Source organism: Heterodontus francisci, chromosome 8 (assembly GCF_036365525.1).
Source record: "Heterodontus francisci isolate sHetFra1 chromosome 8, sHetFra1.hap1, whole genome shotgun sequence".
Classification (NCBI taxonomy): Eukaryota; Metazoa; Chordata; class Chondrichthyes; order Heterodontiformes; family Heterodontidae; genus Heterodontus; species Heterodontus francisci.
Window position 1 is genome coordinate 33,233,527 of NC_090378.1, and position 14,695 is coordinate 33,248,221.

The 14,695-nt window shown below is 43.5% G+C and overlaps 1 protein-coding gene across 8 annotated transcripts in view; it reads left to right on the top strand.

Annotated features, from left to right (window-relative positions):
• The window catches only part of ptprfa (protein tyrosine phosphatase receptor type Fa), a 634,875-nt gene that overhangs the window by 568,492 nt on the left and 51,688 nt on the right, over positions 1-14,695 (top strand). For all 8 annotated transcript variants that reach the window (XM_068036905.1, XM_068036906.1, XM_068036908.1 and 5 more), the window contains one exon: positions 12,052-12,171. In XM_068036905.1, coding sequence (XP_067893006.1) covers positions 12,052-12,171 — 120 coding nt within the window. The remainder of the gene's footprint in view (positions 1-12,051; positions 12,172-14,695) is intronic.

Genomic DNA, 14,695 nt, shown 5'->3' on the forward strand with positions numbered 1-14,695 from the left:
GCCACTGTCCTCAAAAAAAAAAACCCTTGACCCCTCCGTCCTTGCAAACAACTGTCCCATCTACAGCTTCCCTTTCCTCTCCAAAGACGTTGAACTTTGTCACCTCCCAAATCCGTGTCCAAATTTTCCGGAGCTCAATATTTGAATTCCGCCTCTGCCGCACTACAGAGGCTGCTCTTATCAAAGTCACAAATCCCATCCTGTGTGACTGTGACAAAGGTAAACTATTTCTCCTAGTCTTTCTCCACCTGTCTGCAGTTGACCATATCAACTTCTTCCAACCCCCCCCCCCCCCTGCCACTTGCTGAGCGGAGCTGTACTTGCCTAGTTCCATTCTTATCTGTCCACTATTAGCCAGCAAATCACCTGAAATGGCTTTTCTTCCTGCTCCTGCACTGTTACCTCTGGTGTCCCCTAAGGTTTTAGCTTTGGCCGCCTTCCTATTTCGCATCTACATGCTGTCCCTCAACTACTCCATCTGGAAACACTGCATCAGGTTCCATGTGAATGCTGATGATACTGTGCTCTACCTCATCACCAATCTCTTGAACTGCTCCACTGTCTTCGAAATTGGCAGACTGCTTGTCCGACATCCAATACTGGATTAGCAGAAATTTCCTCCAACTAACTCTTGGGACCGATGTTGTCTTTGGGCCTTGCCAGAAACTCCATTCCCTAGCCACCGACTCCATCAGATCCAGACTGTTTGCAAACTTGGTATCATATTTGAACCTGAGATGAGCTCCAGACACATCCACGTCATCACTAAGGCCATCTTTTCAAACTCCATAACATCGCCCGACTCTGCTCCTGCCTCAGCCTATCTACTACTGAATCCTCCATCTATGCCTTTGATGCCTGTAGACTTGATTTTTCCATTGCATTTCTGGCTGGCCTACCATCTTTCATCCTCCATAAGGACATCCAAAATTCTGCTGCTTGTATCTTGATTCCCACCAGGTCCCATACACCCATCTCCCCAGTGGTCCCTGGCCTATATTGGCTCCTGGTCAAGCAACGTCTTGATTTTGGCTCAGTGGTGGGAAACCTCTGAAGTCAAGCCATTATGCTGGGAAGGTTTTTATGTCTTGGGTTCTGTGGCAAATGAGGGATGGAAAATTAAATTGAGAGGAATATGGAGGGAAAGAGGACTGTGACTGAACAGGTGAAGCATGAGCAGAAGGCGGTTTAAGCTGCAGGAGACAGGAGAGGTGCCTGTGAAAAGGACCAGGGAAATGGATGACTACTTCCAGGTAAGTGGGTCATTGTGAGAAGAACACACATGGTGAGGCAGGGGCCATGGGGTATAAGGCTATATGAGGTGAAGACCTATCGCAAGATGGGTGGATGCCAACCCCTTTACGTTCCTAACCTTTTCTACTCTGCAACATACTACCCAAAGCCAAAGAGTCTCTCCTGTGACTCACCACAAGAGGTCCATTATTCAATAAATACTTCAACTAAAACAACTATTTTTACTTATTTAGCTCCTTTAACATAATAAAATGACCCACAGCACTTCGCAGGAGCATTATAAAACAAATTAGGACACAGAATCATGCAAGGAGACGTCAGGTCGGATGACCAAAAGCTTGGTTAAAGAGGTAGGTTTTAAGGAATGTCTTAAAGGAGGAAAGCTAGGTAGAGAGGCAGAAGGTGTATTTTATTTATTTTTTATTTTTTATTTATTTATTTTTATTTAGAGATACAGCACTGAAACAGGCCCTTCGGCCCACCGAGTCTGCGCCGACCATCAACCACCCATCTTTACCAATCCTACACCAATTTCAGATTCCTACCACATCCCCACCTGTCCCTATAAATTTCCCTACCACTTATCTATACTAGGGGCAATTTTAAATGGCCAATTTACCTATCAACCTGCAAGTCTTTGGCATGTGGCAGGAAACCGGAGCACCCGGAGAAAACCCACACAGACACAGGGAGAACTTGCAAACTCCACACAGGCAGTACCCAGAATTGAACCCAGGTCACTGGAGCTGTAAGGCTGCATGCTAACCACTGCGCCACTGTGCCGCCCCAGGGAGGGCATTGCAGAGCTTACGGCCACCAATGGTAGAGCGACTAGTGCAGATATCTCAGAGGGTTGTGGGGCTGGAGGAGATTACAGTGATGATAGAGATAAGCAGGGGTGAAGCCATGGAAAGATTTGAAAACAAGGATGAGAAGTTTAAAATTAAGACGTTGCTTGACCGGGAGCCAATGTAGGTCAGCAAGCACAGGGGTGATAAGTGAATGGGACTTGGTGCGAGTTAAGACATGGGCAGCAGAGTTTTGGATGACCTCAGGTTTACCGAGGGTAGAATGTGGGAGACCAGCAAGGAGTGCATTGGAATAGTCAAGTCTGTAGGTAAAGGAGGCATGAATGAAGGTTTAAAGTAGCAGATGAACTGAGTTAGGGGTGAGGTGGAAATAGGCGGTCTTAGGTGATGGCACAAATATGAGATTGGAAGCTCCACTTGGGGTCATATGTGATACCAACATTGCCAACAGACTGGTTTAATCTCAGACTGTTGCAAGGGAGAGGGATGGAATCAGTAGCTAGGGAACGGAGTTTGGAGTGGGGAATGAAAACAATGGATTCAGTCTTCCTAATATTTAATTGGAGGAAATTTCTGCTCATCCAATAATGGTTGTGGGATAGGCAGTCAGATAATTTAGCAATAGTGGAGGAATCGAGAGGTGATGGTGAGGTAGAGCTGGATGAAGTCACTGTACATGTGAATGCTTACGTTGTGCTTTTAGGATGGTATCACCGAGGGGCAGCATATAGTTGAGCAATAGGAGGGGGCCAAGGATAGATCATTGGGGGATACCAGAGGTAACGTTGCGGGAGCTGGAAGAGAAGCCATTTCAAGTGATACTCTGGCTACAATTAGATAAGAATGAATTCAGATGAGAGCAGTTCCACCCAGCAGGACAACAGTGGAGAGGCATTGGAGGAGGATGGTGTGGTTAACCTTGTCAAAGGCTGCAGACAGGTCGAGGGAGAGGGAAAGTTTACCTTTGTCACAGTCACAAAGGATGTCATTTTTGACTTTGATAAGAGCAATTTTGGTACTGTGGCATGGGCGTAAACCTGATTGGAGGGATTGAAACATGGAGTTCCAGGAAAGATGGACACGGATTTGGGAGGTGACAACATGTTCAAGAAATTTGGAGCGGAAAGGGAGGTTGGAGATGGGACGGTAGTTTGCAAGGGCAGTGGAGTCAAGGATTGATTTTTTGTGAGGGATCATGACAGCAGATTTGAAGTAGATAGGGACAACACCTGAAGAGAGAGAACCATTAACAATATCAGCTAACATGGGCACCAGAAGGGGAAGTTGGATGATCAGGTTAGTGGAAATAGGATCGAGGGAGTAGGAAATGGGTCTCGAGGACAAGATGAGCTCAGAGAGGGCATGGCAGGGGAGATGGGAGAGGAACTAGAGAAAAATGTGAGTTCAGGGCTAGGGCAGGGTGCAACACCAGAGGAAGTTTGAGCAGGTGGGCTAGTGGAAGGGAGGGACGTGGCAGAGGCAACTGACAGGTTGGTCTCAATCTTAATGACAGAGAAGTCCTCGCACTTATTGGTGGAGGGGGCAGGGGAATGGGGTTTAAGAAGATGGTTTGAAGTGGAGAAAAGAAGCTGGGGTTGGTTATCTTTGCTTTCCAGTGGGTCCAGTCAGATCTGGCGATGGATAGCTAAACCAGTTATCTGCCATATCCTTTCAAGTCTGTGCCCGTTGTACTTAAGGGAGCAGAGACCAGGGCCGTACCGGGGTAATGGCCAGGATGAGAGAGAGTCATGGTTTTTTTGGGGACGAGGTCATCAAAGGTGGAGGTGCATCGGTATTCACCAAGGAGAAGGACTTGGTGGATGATGAGCCGAGGGAAGTGAGTGTAGATAGTCTCAGTCATCTCATTATCAAAAAGGAGGAGGTGTTGGGTGTCTTGCAAAGCATTGAGGTAGATAAGTCCCCAGGGCCTGATGGGATCTACCCTAGAATACTGAGGGAGGCAAGGGAGGAAATTGCTGGGGCCTTGACAGAAATCTTTGCATCCTCATTGGCTACAGATGAGGTCCCAGAGGACTGGAGAATAGCCAATGTTGTTCCTTTGTTTAAGAAGGGTAGCAAGGATAATCCAGGAAATTATAGGCCGGTGAGTCTTACGTCAATGGAAGGGAAATTATTAGAGAGGATTCTTCGGGACAGGATTTACTCCCATTTGGAAACAAATGGACTTATTGGCGAGAGGCAGCATGGTTTTGTGAAGGGGAGGTCGTGTCTCACTAATTTGATTGAGTTTTTTGAGGAAGTGACAAAGATGATTGATGAAGGAAGGGCAGTGGATGTTATCTATATGGACTTCAGTAAAGCCTTTGACAAGGTCCCTCATGGCAGACTGATACAAAAGGTGAAGTCACATGGGATCAGAGGGGAGCTGGAAAGATGAATACAGAACTGGCTTGGTCATAGAAGACAGAGGGTAGCAGTGGAAGGGTGCTTTTCTGAATGGAGGGATGTGACTACTGGTGTTCCGCAGGGATCAGTGCTGGGACCTTTGCTGTTTGTAGTATGTATAAATGATTTGGAGGAAAATGTAGCTGGTCTGATTAGTAAGTTTGCGGACGACACAAAGGTTGGTGGAGTTGCGGACAGTGATGAGGATTGTCAGAGGATATAGCAGGATATAGATCGGTTGGCGACTTGGGCGGAGAAATGGCAGATGGAGTTTAATCCGGACAAATGTGAGGTAGTGCATTTTGGAAGGTCTAATGCAGGTGGGAAGTATACAGTAAATGGCAGAACCCTTAGGAGTATTGACAGGCAGAGAGATCTGGGCATACAGGTCCACAGGTCACTGAAAGTGGCAACGCAGGTGGATAAGGTAGTCAAGAAGGCATACGGCATGCTTGCCTTCATCGGTCGGGGCATATAGTATAAAAAGGCAAGTCATGCTGCAGCTGTACAGAACTTTAGTTAGGCCACACTTAAAATATTGTGTGCAATTCTGGTCGCCACACTACCAGAAGAACGTGGAGGCTTTGGAGAAGGTACAGAAGAGGTTTACCAGGATGTTGCCTGGTCTGGAGGGCATTAGCTATGAGGAGAGGTTGGATAAACTCGGATTGTTTTCACTGGAACGACGGAGGTGGAGGGGCGACATGATAGAGATTTACAAAGTTATGAGTGGCATGGACAGAGTGGATAGTCAGAAGCTTTATCCCAGGGTGGAAGAGTCAGTTACTAGGGGACGTAGGTTTAAGGTGAGAGGGGCAAAGTTTAGAGGGGATGTGCGAGGCAAGTTCTTTACACTGAGGGTGTTGAGTGCATGGAGCTTGTTGCCGGGGGAGGTGGTGGAAGCAGGTACCAGAGAGACGTTTAAGAGGCATCTTGACAAATACATGAATAGGATGGGATTAGAGGGATACGGACCCCGGAAGTGCAGAAGGTTTTAGTTTAGGCAGGCATCAAGATCGGTGCAGGCTTGGAGGGCCGAATGGCCTGTTCCTGTGCTGTACTGTTCTTTGTAATGAATAGCAGTCATTAGTGATTCAGAGATCTCACTTTGGGAACTATGCAGATCTCCAGAAGGTAGCCTTTTTCACTGGTTTATTTTTGTAGTAGATTCTTAAGTAACTTGAGAGTTGCATATTTTGCTCTTCTACATGGGTGTTCCATGCCTTTAGGATAAGCATGATCAATTGTAAAAGCAATTATTGTTCCTCTGAGAAAATAATTTTTGCTTGTCCATCAGATCTGAATCATCTGTTTATGTGTGATCAGTGGTAGTGTGGAGCAATGAAGCACTCTAATTATGAAATACTTCCTCTGTTAAAAACATTTCTACAGCTCTTAAAGTGCAATTTACTAAATGCCAGTAATATTTCTCGAGCCATAATTAACATTGGCACTAAGACAATGTAACCACCAAATTCTATAGATTGAGCGTCTCTTTTTAAAACAACACACATTTTATAACAGCATGATTTTCTGTTAAATTATTAAGAAGCAAATGTAAGGAAAATGTCTCCCCTTTTTGCCTCCGTATGTTGAGGTATATTTTCAACTTGCCACCTAGGCATAAAACTGGCATTGCGGATTGGAACATATAAGATCCTGAGAGGTCTTGACAGGGTGGATGTGGAAAGGATGTTTCCCCTTGTGGGAGAATCCAGAACTAGGGGGTCAGTGTTTAAAAATATGGGGTCGCCCAATTAAGACAGAGATGAGGAGAAATGTTTTTGGAACTCTCTTCCTCAAAAGGGAGTGGAAGCAGGGTCTTTGAATATTTTTCAGGCAAAGGTAGATAGAGTCTTGATAAGCAAGGGGGCGAAAGGATATTGATGGTAGGCAGGAACGTGGAGTCGAGGTTACAGTCAGATCAGCCATGATCTTATTGAATGGCGGATCAGGCTTGAAAGGCTAAGTGGTCTACTCCTGCTTCTAATTTGTACATTCGTACTGTTACAACCAAGGCGGGAGGAGTGCACTGTTTATTTTAGATCCACAGGTCACAACATATATTTAAACTTTTTCCCACTTATCAACACAGTCAATCTCTATTTTTACCTATTTTTATCCCAGAATAAAACACACCAGCCAGGTTTCTTTAATAAACAGTAAAATTATCAGTTAATTATAAAACAAGTCTTAACTAGTAATGAAGTAAAGCATAAACACACAGATTGAAATATTAAAGTTCCCTTTTTACCTTAGCCCCTTACACACAAACACCCCAGTTAACTGGAAAAATAAAGGGATTTTTGTTTTTGGAGTTCTATTACAGACAAAAAAACACTTGGGCTGAATACTTGCTCATTCTTGCAGAAACAGCAGATGAGATATGTTGTGTTCCAGAAATGGCATACAGTCTGGCCTATGAGTACGTGTAGATGGGTCACTGGGATCTTTTAGAACCGTTCTTTTCAGGTGGCTTTGAGAATTAATTTAGCAGGCTTTTTTTCAAAGACAGGAAACGAGATAATTTGACAGAGGACTTCTCAGTGTCTTTTAGAGATGTGTTGGAAAGCTGAGCTAGGTTGTGGTCTTCTCTCCTTCCTTCGAAATTCTCTTCTCCCCTTGGAAGCTCTCTCCTTTTTTTTATACAGTTCAACCCCAACTCAAAACAATTCAAAAGTGAAACTTGACAACAGGAGGTCAACCTTTTGACCTCCATCAATCTTGATCTGTCACTTCTTTGTAAACAACTTCTCCAGGTGTCCAAAGTTCTCTGTTTATTGAACTGGAAGTCAGATGGTTCCCTGGAAAGGCTTGTTGCTGGAAGTCAGGTGGTTTCCTAGAAGGGCTTGTTTTCCTCACAAGACCTCTGAGTACCCCTTTTAAAAAAAACATTTCTAGGGATTCTTTTTCACAGTCAAGTGGCCTTTAGATGACCCCCCCCGCCTTTGAAAACCCCAAAGTTTAACATTTCTTCAATCTTTCAAATATGAATCCTCAAAAAATATATTTAACAAAACACAGGCACTTTTGTAACAGTATGGCATTCCATTTCAGATTTTCTTAACAGACAGCCAATTTGCAAAACCAGTTTTCTACCCAGATGGCAAGTTAAAATAATACCCCTTTGCCTAAATGACTTGGATAATCCCAGAAATCTTAGCTTGTGGCCCAAGGCTATTGAGTGCAGGTATATTTAAAAGAATAAGCTTGATTTTTGTATTTAGAATGACAATAGTATGCATTTTTCAAATAAAGGGAAAACTGGCAATGCTGTGTACTTATCCTTTACCCATTCTGGTCTGATTTTGTTGAAATAATTCTGGTTTGCGTTTTTTTTTGGGAGGCAGTAGAATTGCAGAGTTCTTAAAACAAAACCTCTTGTCCAATCAACCTTACATTTCATGATGTGCTAGTTTCCCGATGCTGGGTGTGAATTTTATTGGTATCTTGTGGCAAATAGACTGTGCTCATACTTTCATTGTGTCAAATTTCATTGCAATTATTTATGTTCGTTGAGATCGCCCTCTTTCAAAAAAAACTCCAGGTCCTATCTGAATTTAACACTTTATTAAACCTGAAGGCGAATGAGACATTCACTCACTCTAAACCAAGTATTTGATGAAGTGCCACACAAAGAACAAAGATATAGCTCATGGAATAAAAGGGACAATAGCAATATGGATATGAAATTGGCTGAGTGACAGGAACCAGAAAGTAGTGGGTAATGGATGTTTTTCGGACTGGAGGAAGGTTTGCAGTGGAGTTCTCCAAGGGCGGTGTTAGGACCCTTCCTGTTATGTATTAATGACCTTGGTGTACAGGGCACAATTTCAAAATTTGCAGATGATACAAAACTTGGAAACATTGGGAACTATGAGGATAGTATTGAACTTCAAAAGGATATAGACAGGTTGGTGGAATGGGTGGACAAGTGGCAGATGAAATTTAATGCAGAGAAGTGCGAAGTGATTCTTTTTGGTAGGAAGAATGCAGAGAGACAATATAAAATTAAGGGTACAATTCTAAAGGAGCAGAGGGACCTAGGTGCATATGTGCATAAATCAATGAAGGTGGCAGGGCAGGTTGAGAGAGCAGTTAATAGAGCATACAGTATCCTAGGCTTCATTAAAAAGAGCATAGAGTATAAAAGCAAGGAAGTTATGTTAAACTTGTATTGAACACTGATTCGGCCTCAACTGGAGTATTGTGTTCAGTTCTGGGTGCCACGCTTTAGGAAAGATGTGGAGGCATTGGAGAAAGTGCAGAAAAGATTAATGAGAATGGTTCCAGGGATGAAGAACTTCAGTTGCATGGGACTGTTTTCTTTGGAGAAAAGAAAGTTGAGGAGAGATTTGATAGAGGTGTTCAAAATCATGAGGGGTAGGATAGGATAGCATAGATAGGGAAAAACTGTTCCCATTAGTGGAGGGATCAAGAACAAGAGGGCACAGATTTAAGGTAATTGGCAAAAGAAGCAATGGTGACATGAGTAAATACTTCATGCAGCGAGTGGATAGGATCTGGAATGCACTGCCTGAGAGTGTGGTAGAGGCAAGTTCAATTGAGGCATTCAAGAGAGACTTGGATTGTTATCTGAGAAAGAAAAATGTGTAGGGCTACAGGGAGAAGGCTGGGGAGTGCCACTAGGTGAACTGCTCTTTCGGAGAGCTGGCGCAGACACAACGGGCTGAATGGCCCCCTTCTGTGCTGTAACAGTTCTGTAATTCTGTGAAGTACAAGTGTCTTGCTGCTCTGCCAGGTCCATAAAATCCTAGCTTTGGAACGCTCTCAACTCCTAGATCTTCCAAATCCCTTCAGCTTTTTGTGTTTTTTAAATAATCTCTTCCTTTCTTTAGGCTAGAATTATTTCTCTGTGAGTGAGGCAGTCTGTCTAGTAGTTTATATTCTGCGAGAACTGTTCCATCACTGTAAATTGTGACGCTTCATTGTAATTGTTATGCAGGATTAAACAACATAAAGCTGTGTGTACATCACACTACCTGTTTCCTTAATCGTTTGAGTGTCAGTGTGATTACTGCATTTTCATTGCAGAGATTCAGTGTGTTTTGAGAGTACCCGCAAGCACAAATGAAAATGACAAAGACTTAATTATTGCTTGTTAAATGTGTAGGCTTGTCTTGCATTAGGAAACACCTTCTGCCTGTGTTTGTTTCTTGCCCGTTGCTCAACTGAGAATCTGCTGAAACACATTTTTAAAGAAGTCATACTTGCTGATGCTACTGAAAATGCACAAAAACTAATTGTTGCAGGTTAATTCTGTTCACTGGGTTTCATAAAGAAATGGAATAAAAGCTGCCATATGCTCTCCATATCAGGTTCATAGCAAATTCTGAGTGGAAATCTGCACTCCTATTTTTTAACAGAAGTATATTGTCTTGCTAACTAATAAATTTACCAAATGCCAACATTTGGGCAATGGTTTTGTCACATAAGATGTCTTGAAGGTCTCTGGCAATAGCATGAGCTACAGATCTAGGAGCTGCAATACTAAGGGTGGATTTGCTGAGAGTTACTTTGAGAATTAGTTTTGAAATGGTCAAATCTGATCCGATTTTAGCTTTTTTGTAGTTCATATACTCTATGATATCAAGTAATGGCTGAGCACACTGGATATAGCAAAGACACAAAACAAAGGCCCTGACAACATCCTGGCTGTAGTGCTGAAGACTTGTGCTGCAGAACTAACTGCACCTCTAGCCAAACTGTTCCAACACTACACTGGTGTCTGTCCGACAAAGTGGTGATTTGCCCAGGTATGTCCTATCCACAAAAAGCACGACAAATCCAATCCAGCTAATTACTGCCCCATAGTCTACTCTTGATCATCAGCAAAGTGATAGAAGGTGTCATTGAGAATGCTGTCAAGTGGCACTTACTCACCAGTAACCTGCTCACCACTGCTCAGTTTGAGTTCTACCAGGACCATTCAGCTCCAGACCTCATTACTGCCTTGGTGCAAGCATGGACAAAAGAGCTGAATTCCAGAGGTGAGGTGAGAATGACTGCCCTTGAATCAATGCAGCCTTTGACCGTGCCCTCGTAAAATTGAAGTCAATGGGAATTGGGGAAAAAAGTCTCTGTTGGCTAGAGTCATACGTAGCACAAAGGAAGATAGTTGTGGTTGTTGGACTCCAATCAACTCAGCCCCAGTTCCTCCGGGCAATGTTCTAAGTCCAATCATCTTCAGCTACTTCATCAAGGACCTTCCCTCCATCATAAGGTCAGAAGTAGGGATGATTGCAGAGTGTTCAGTTTCATTTGCAACTCCTCAGATACTGAAGCAGTCCGTGCCCACATGCAGCAAGACCTGGATCACATTCAGGATTGGGCTGATAACTGGCAAGTAACATTTGCGCCACATAGTGCTAAGTAATGACCATACCCAACAAGAGAGAGTCAAACCAACTCCCCTTGACATTCAATGACATTACCATCACTGAATCCCTCAACGTCAACATCCTGAGGTGCTCTATTGACCAGAAACTTAATGGGACCAGCTGTATCAATACTGTGGCTACAAGAGCAGGTCAGAGGCTGGGTATTCTGCAGTAAGTAACTCACCTAATTCCCCAAAGCCTCTCACCATCTACAATGCACAAGTCAGGAGTGTCATGGAATACTCTCCACTTGTCTGGATGAGTGCAGCTCCAACAACATTCAAGAAGCTAGACACCATCCAAGACAAAGCAACTTGCTTGATTGGCACCCTATCCACCCCTTAAACATTCACTCCCTCCACCACCGGTGCACTGTGACTGCATTGTGTGCCATCTATAAGATGCACTGCAGCAACTCACCAAAGCTTCTTTGACACCACCTTCCAAACCCTCAACCTCCACTACCTGGAAGGAGAAGCTCAGCAAGCGCATTGGAACATCACCACCTGCAAGTTCCCTTCCAATTCGCACACCATCTTGACTTGGAACTATATCGCTATTCCTTCACTGTCACTGGGTCAAAATCCTGAAACTCCCTACCTAACAGCCTTGTGAGTGTATCTACACCTGCTGCTGACCATCGCCTTCTCTAAGGCAATTAGGGATGAGCAATAAATGCTGGCTTTGCCAGAAACGCCCACATCCCATGAACAATTTAAAAAAAATTATTATAGAGTATTACTTTAAGAGCCAAATCCCATGCAATATAAGTAACACATTCATACTTTTTTTTTTAAACTGGGTAATCTTGTAGTGTTCAATATGTACTGGATGAATATGAATGAATCACACACAAAAGTATGTGGTCCTGTATAGCATATCTGTATATTCATGTTAACACCTGTAAATACATGGATTCTTGTGTTGCATGAGATATGTATGAGCAAATTTCTATCATAGCATGAAATACACACAATGCTGGCTTTTAATGTGTACACTGTAGGTGTTTCTATTTTCTTTACATTATTTCAGTCATAAATTTAAGTTCCATCTCTCTTACCAGCCAAAAAATGTCTGCAGTTTATCAAACTGAAAGCAATGTTGATTGCTGATGACTGTCTCTTTCCTCCAGGACCCCAGTGCTTTCAAACTTCTTGATCGTGTGATATATTTTTCTATAGGTGAAATGTGATCAATATTGGCCATGCCGCGGCACAGAAACATATGGAATGATTCAGGTCACCCTATTGGACACTGTGGAACTAGCAACGTATTCTGTCCGGACGTTTGCACTATACAAGGTACAACATCTCTTTGTGCTCTATGTGTGTGTTTTAGTTTTAGAGATACAGCACTGAAACAAGCCCTTCGGCCCACCGAGTCTGTGCCGACCATCAACCACCCATTTATACTAATCCTACACTAATCCCATATTCCTACCACATCCCCACCTGTCCCTATATTTCCCTACCACCTACCTATACTAGGGGCAATTTATAATGGCCAATTAACCTATCAACCTGCAAGTCTTTTGGCTGTGGGAGGAAACCGGAGCACCCGGAGAAAACCCACGCAGACAGGAAGAACTTGCAAACTCCACACAGGCAGTACCCAGAATTGAACCCGGGTCGCTGGAGCTGAGAGGCTACGGTGCTAACCACTGCGCCACTGTGCCACCCGCTTTACGTAAATGCACATAGTAAGTAGATAAGCAAGAGGAATTTTCTGTATTCTGTTCCAAAATAGTGCCTGAATTATTGGCACACTGCAGATTTAAAGGAGGCATTAATCCTTTTGGCCTATTTCCACAACCTGAATCAACATCCTGGGGATTGCCATTGACCAGAAATGTAAAAATACAAGAGCAGGTCAGAGGCTGGGAATTCTGTGGCGAGCAACACACCACCTGTCTCCCCAAAGCCTGTCCACCATCTACAAAGTCACAAATGAGGACTGTGATGGAATACTCTCCACTTGCCTGGATGAATGCAGCTCCAACACCATCCAGGACAAAGCAGCCAACTTGTTCAGCACCCTATCCACCACCTTAGACATTGATTCCCTCCAACACTAGCGCACCGTAACTGCAGTGTGTGCATATTTCCAAGTCAGTCAAGATGGTGTGCGAATTGGAGGGGAACTTGCAGATGGTGATGTTCTGATGCACTTGCTGGCCTTGTCCTTCTGGTAGGTATTGTAGGTTTGGGAGGTGGTGTGAAAGAAACCTTGGTGAGTTGCTGCAGTGCAAGTTCCCATCCAAGTCACACACCATCCTGACTTGGATCTGATTCAGCATTCCTTCACTGTTGCTGAGACAAAAACCTGGAACTTCCTCCCTACCATCACTGTGGGTTCCAGAAGATGGCTCACCACCACCTTCTTGTGGGCAATTAGGGATGGGCAACAAATGCTGGCGTTGCCAGCGATGCTCACATCCAATGAAAGAATAAGAGGAGGCCCTGAATTTCCTGCATGGTTTTTCTGAAGTCTGCACTTGAAGAGGATATCGCAATTGAAAGTACATGCAATTTGATGCCAAATAGTTCTGCGTGCATAGTGATGAGAGAGACAAGAATGAAATCAGAGATGACCTTCGCTTCTGGTCAGTACTGAAGCAGTGCTGCACTTTCAAGGTGCTGTCTTTTGAATCAGATGTTAAACCTTACCTGTACTACCAGATGGATGTAAAAGACCCCACGGCACTATTCGAAGAAGAGCAGGGTAATTCTCCCTGTGTTTTGGCCAACGTTTATCGATCAAGCGACATCTGAAACAGATGATGTGGTCAATTCTTCAATGCTGTTTGATGGTTGTTGAATTCCTACATTAACTACACTTCAAAAGTATAGCATTGTAAGGCTCTTTGGAATGTCCTAAGATCTTAAAAGGTACTACATAAATGCAAGTTCTAATTTTCCAATATTCCCTACATTCTAGAACTATCCCAGCAGATTGGAAGTTAGCAAATGTAACAACACTATTCAAGAAAGAAAGGAGGGTGAAAACAGAGAACAACAGGCCAGTTAACCTGACATTAGTTGTCGGGGAAATGCTGGAATCTATTATTAAGGAAGTCTTAACAATGCACTTAGAAAATCATAGTATGATCAGACAAGGTCAACATGGTTTTACAAAAGGGAAATCATGTTTGACGAATTTATAAGAATTTTTTGAGAATGTAATTAGTAGGGTAAAGGGGAGCCAGTATATGTAATATACTTGAATTTCCAAAAGGCATTCGATAAGGTGCCACTCAAAAGGGGGTAATATATTAGCATGGTTAGAAGAATGGTTAATGGACAGGAAGCAGAGTAGGGATAAATGGGGCATTTTCAAGTTGGCAGGTCTAACTAGTGGATGCTGTAAGGATCAGTGCTGGGGCCTCAGCTATTTACAATCTATATTGATAACTTAGACAAAGAGTCGAGAGTAATGTATCCATGTTTGCTGACAATGCAAAGCTAGGTGGGAATGTAAGCTGTGTGGAGGACACAGGCTGCAAAGAAAAATAGACTGATGAAGTGAGTGGGAAACAAGGTGGCAGATGGAGTGTAATGTGGGAAAGTGTGAGGTTATTCACTTTGGTAGTAAGGATAGAAAAGCAGAGTATGTTTTAAAAGGCGTGAAACTTTGAAAAGTTGATGTTAGGGGCGGCGCAGTGGTTAGCACCGCAGCCTCACAGCTCCAGCGACCCGGGTTCAATTCTGGGTACTGCCTGTGTGGAGTTTGCAAGTTCTCCCTGTGTCTGCGTGGGTTTCCTCTGGGTGCTCCGGTTTCCTCCCACAGCCAAAAAGACTTGCAAGTTCAAGAAATGCTGGATTCACT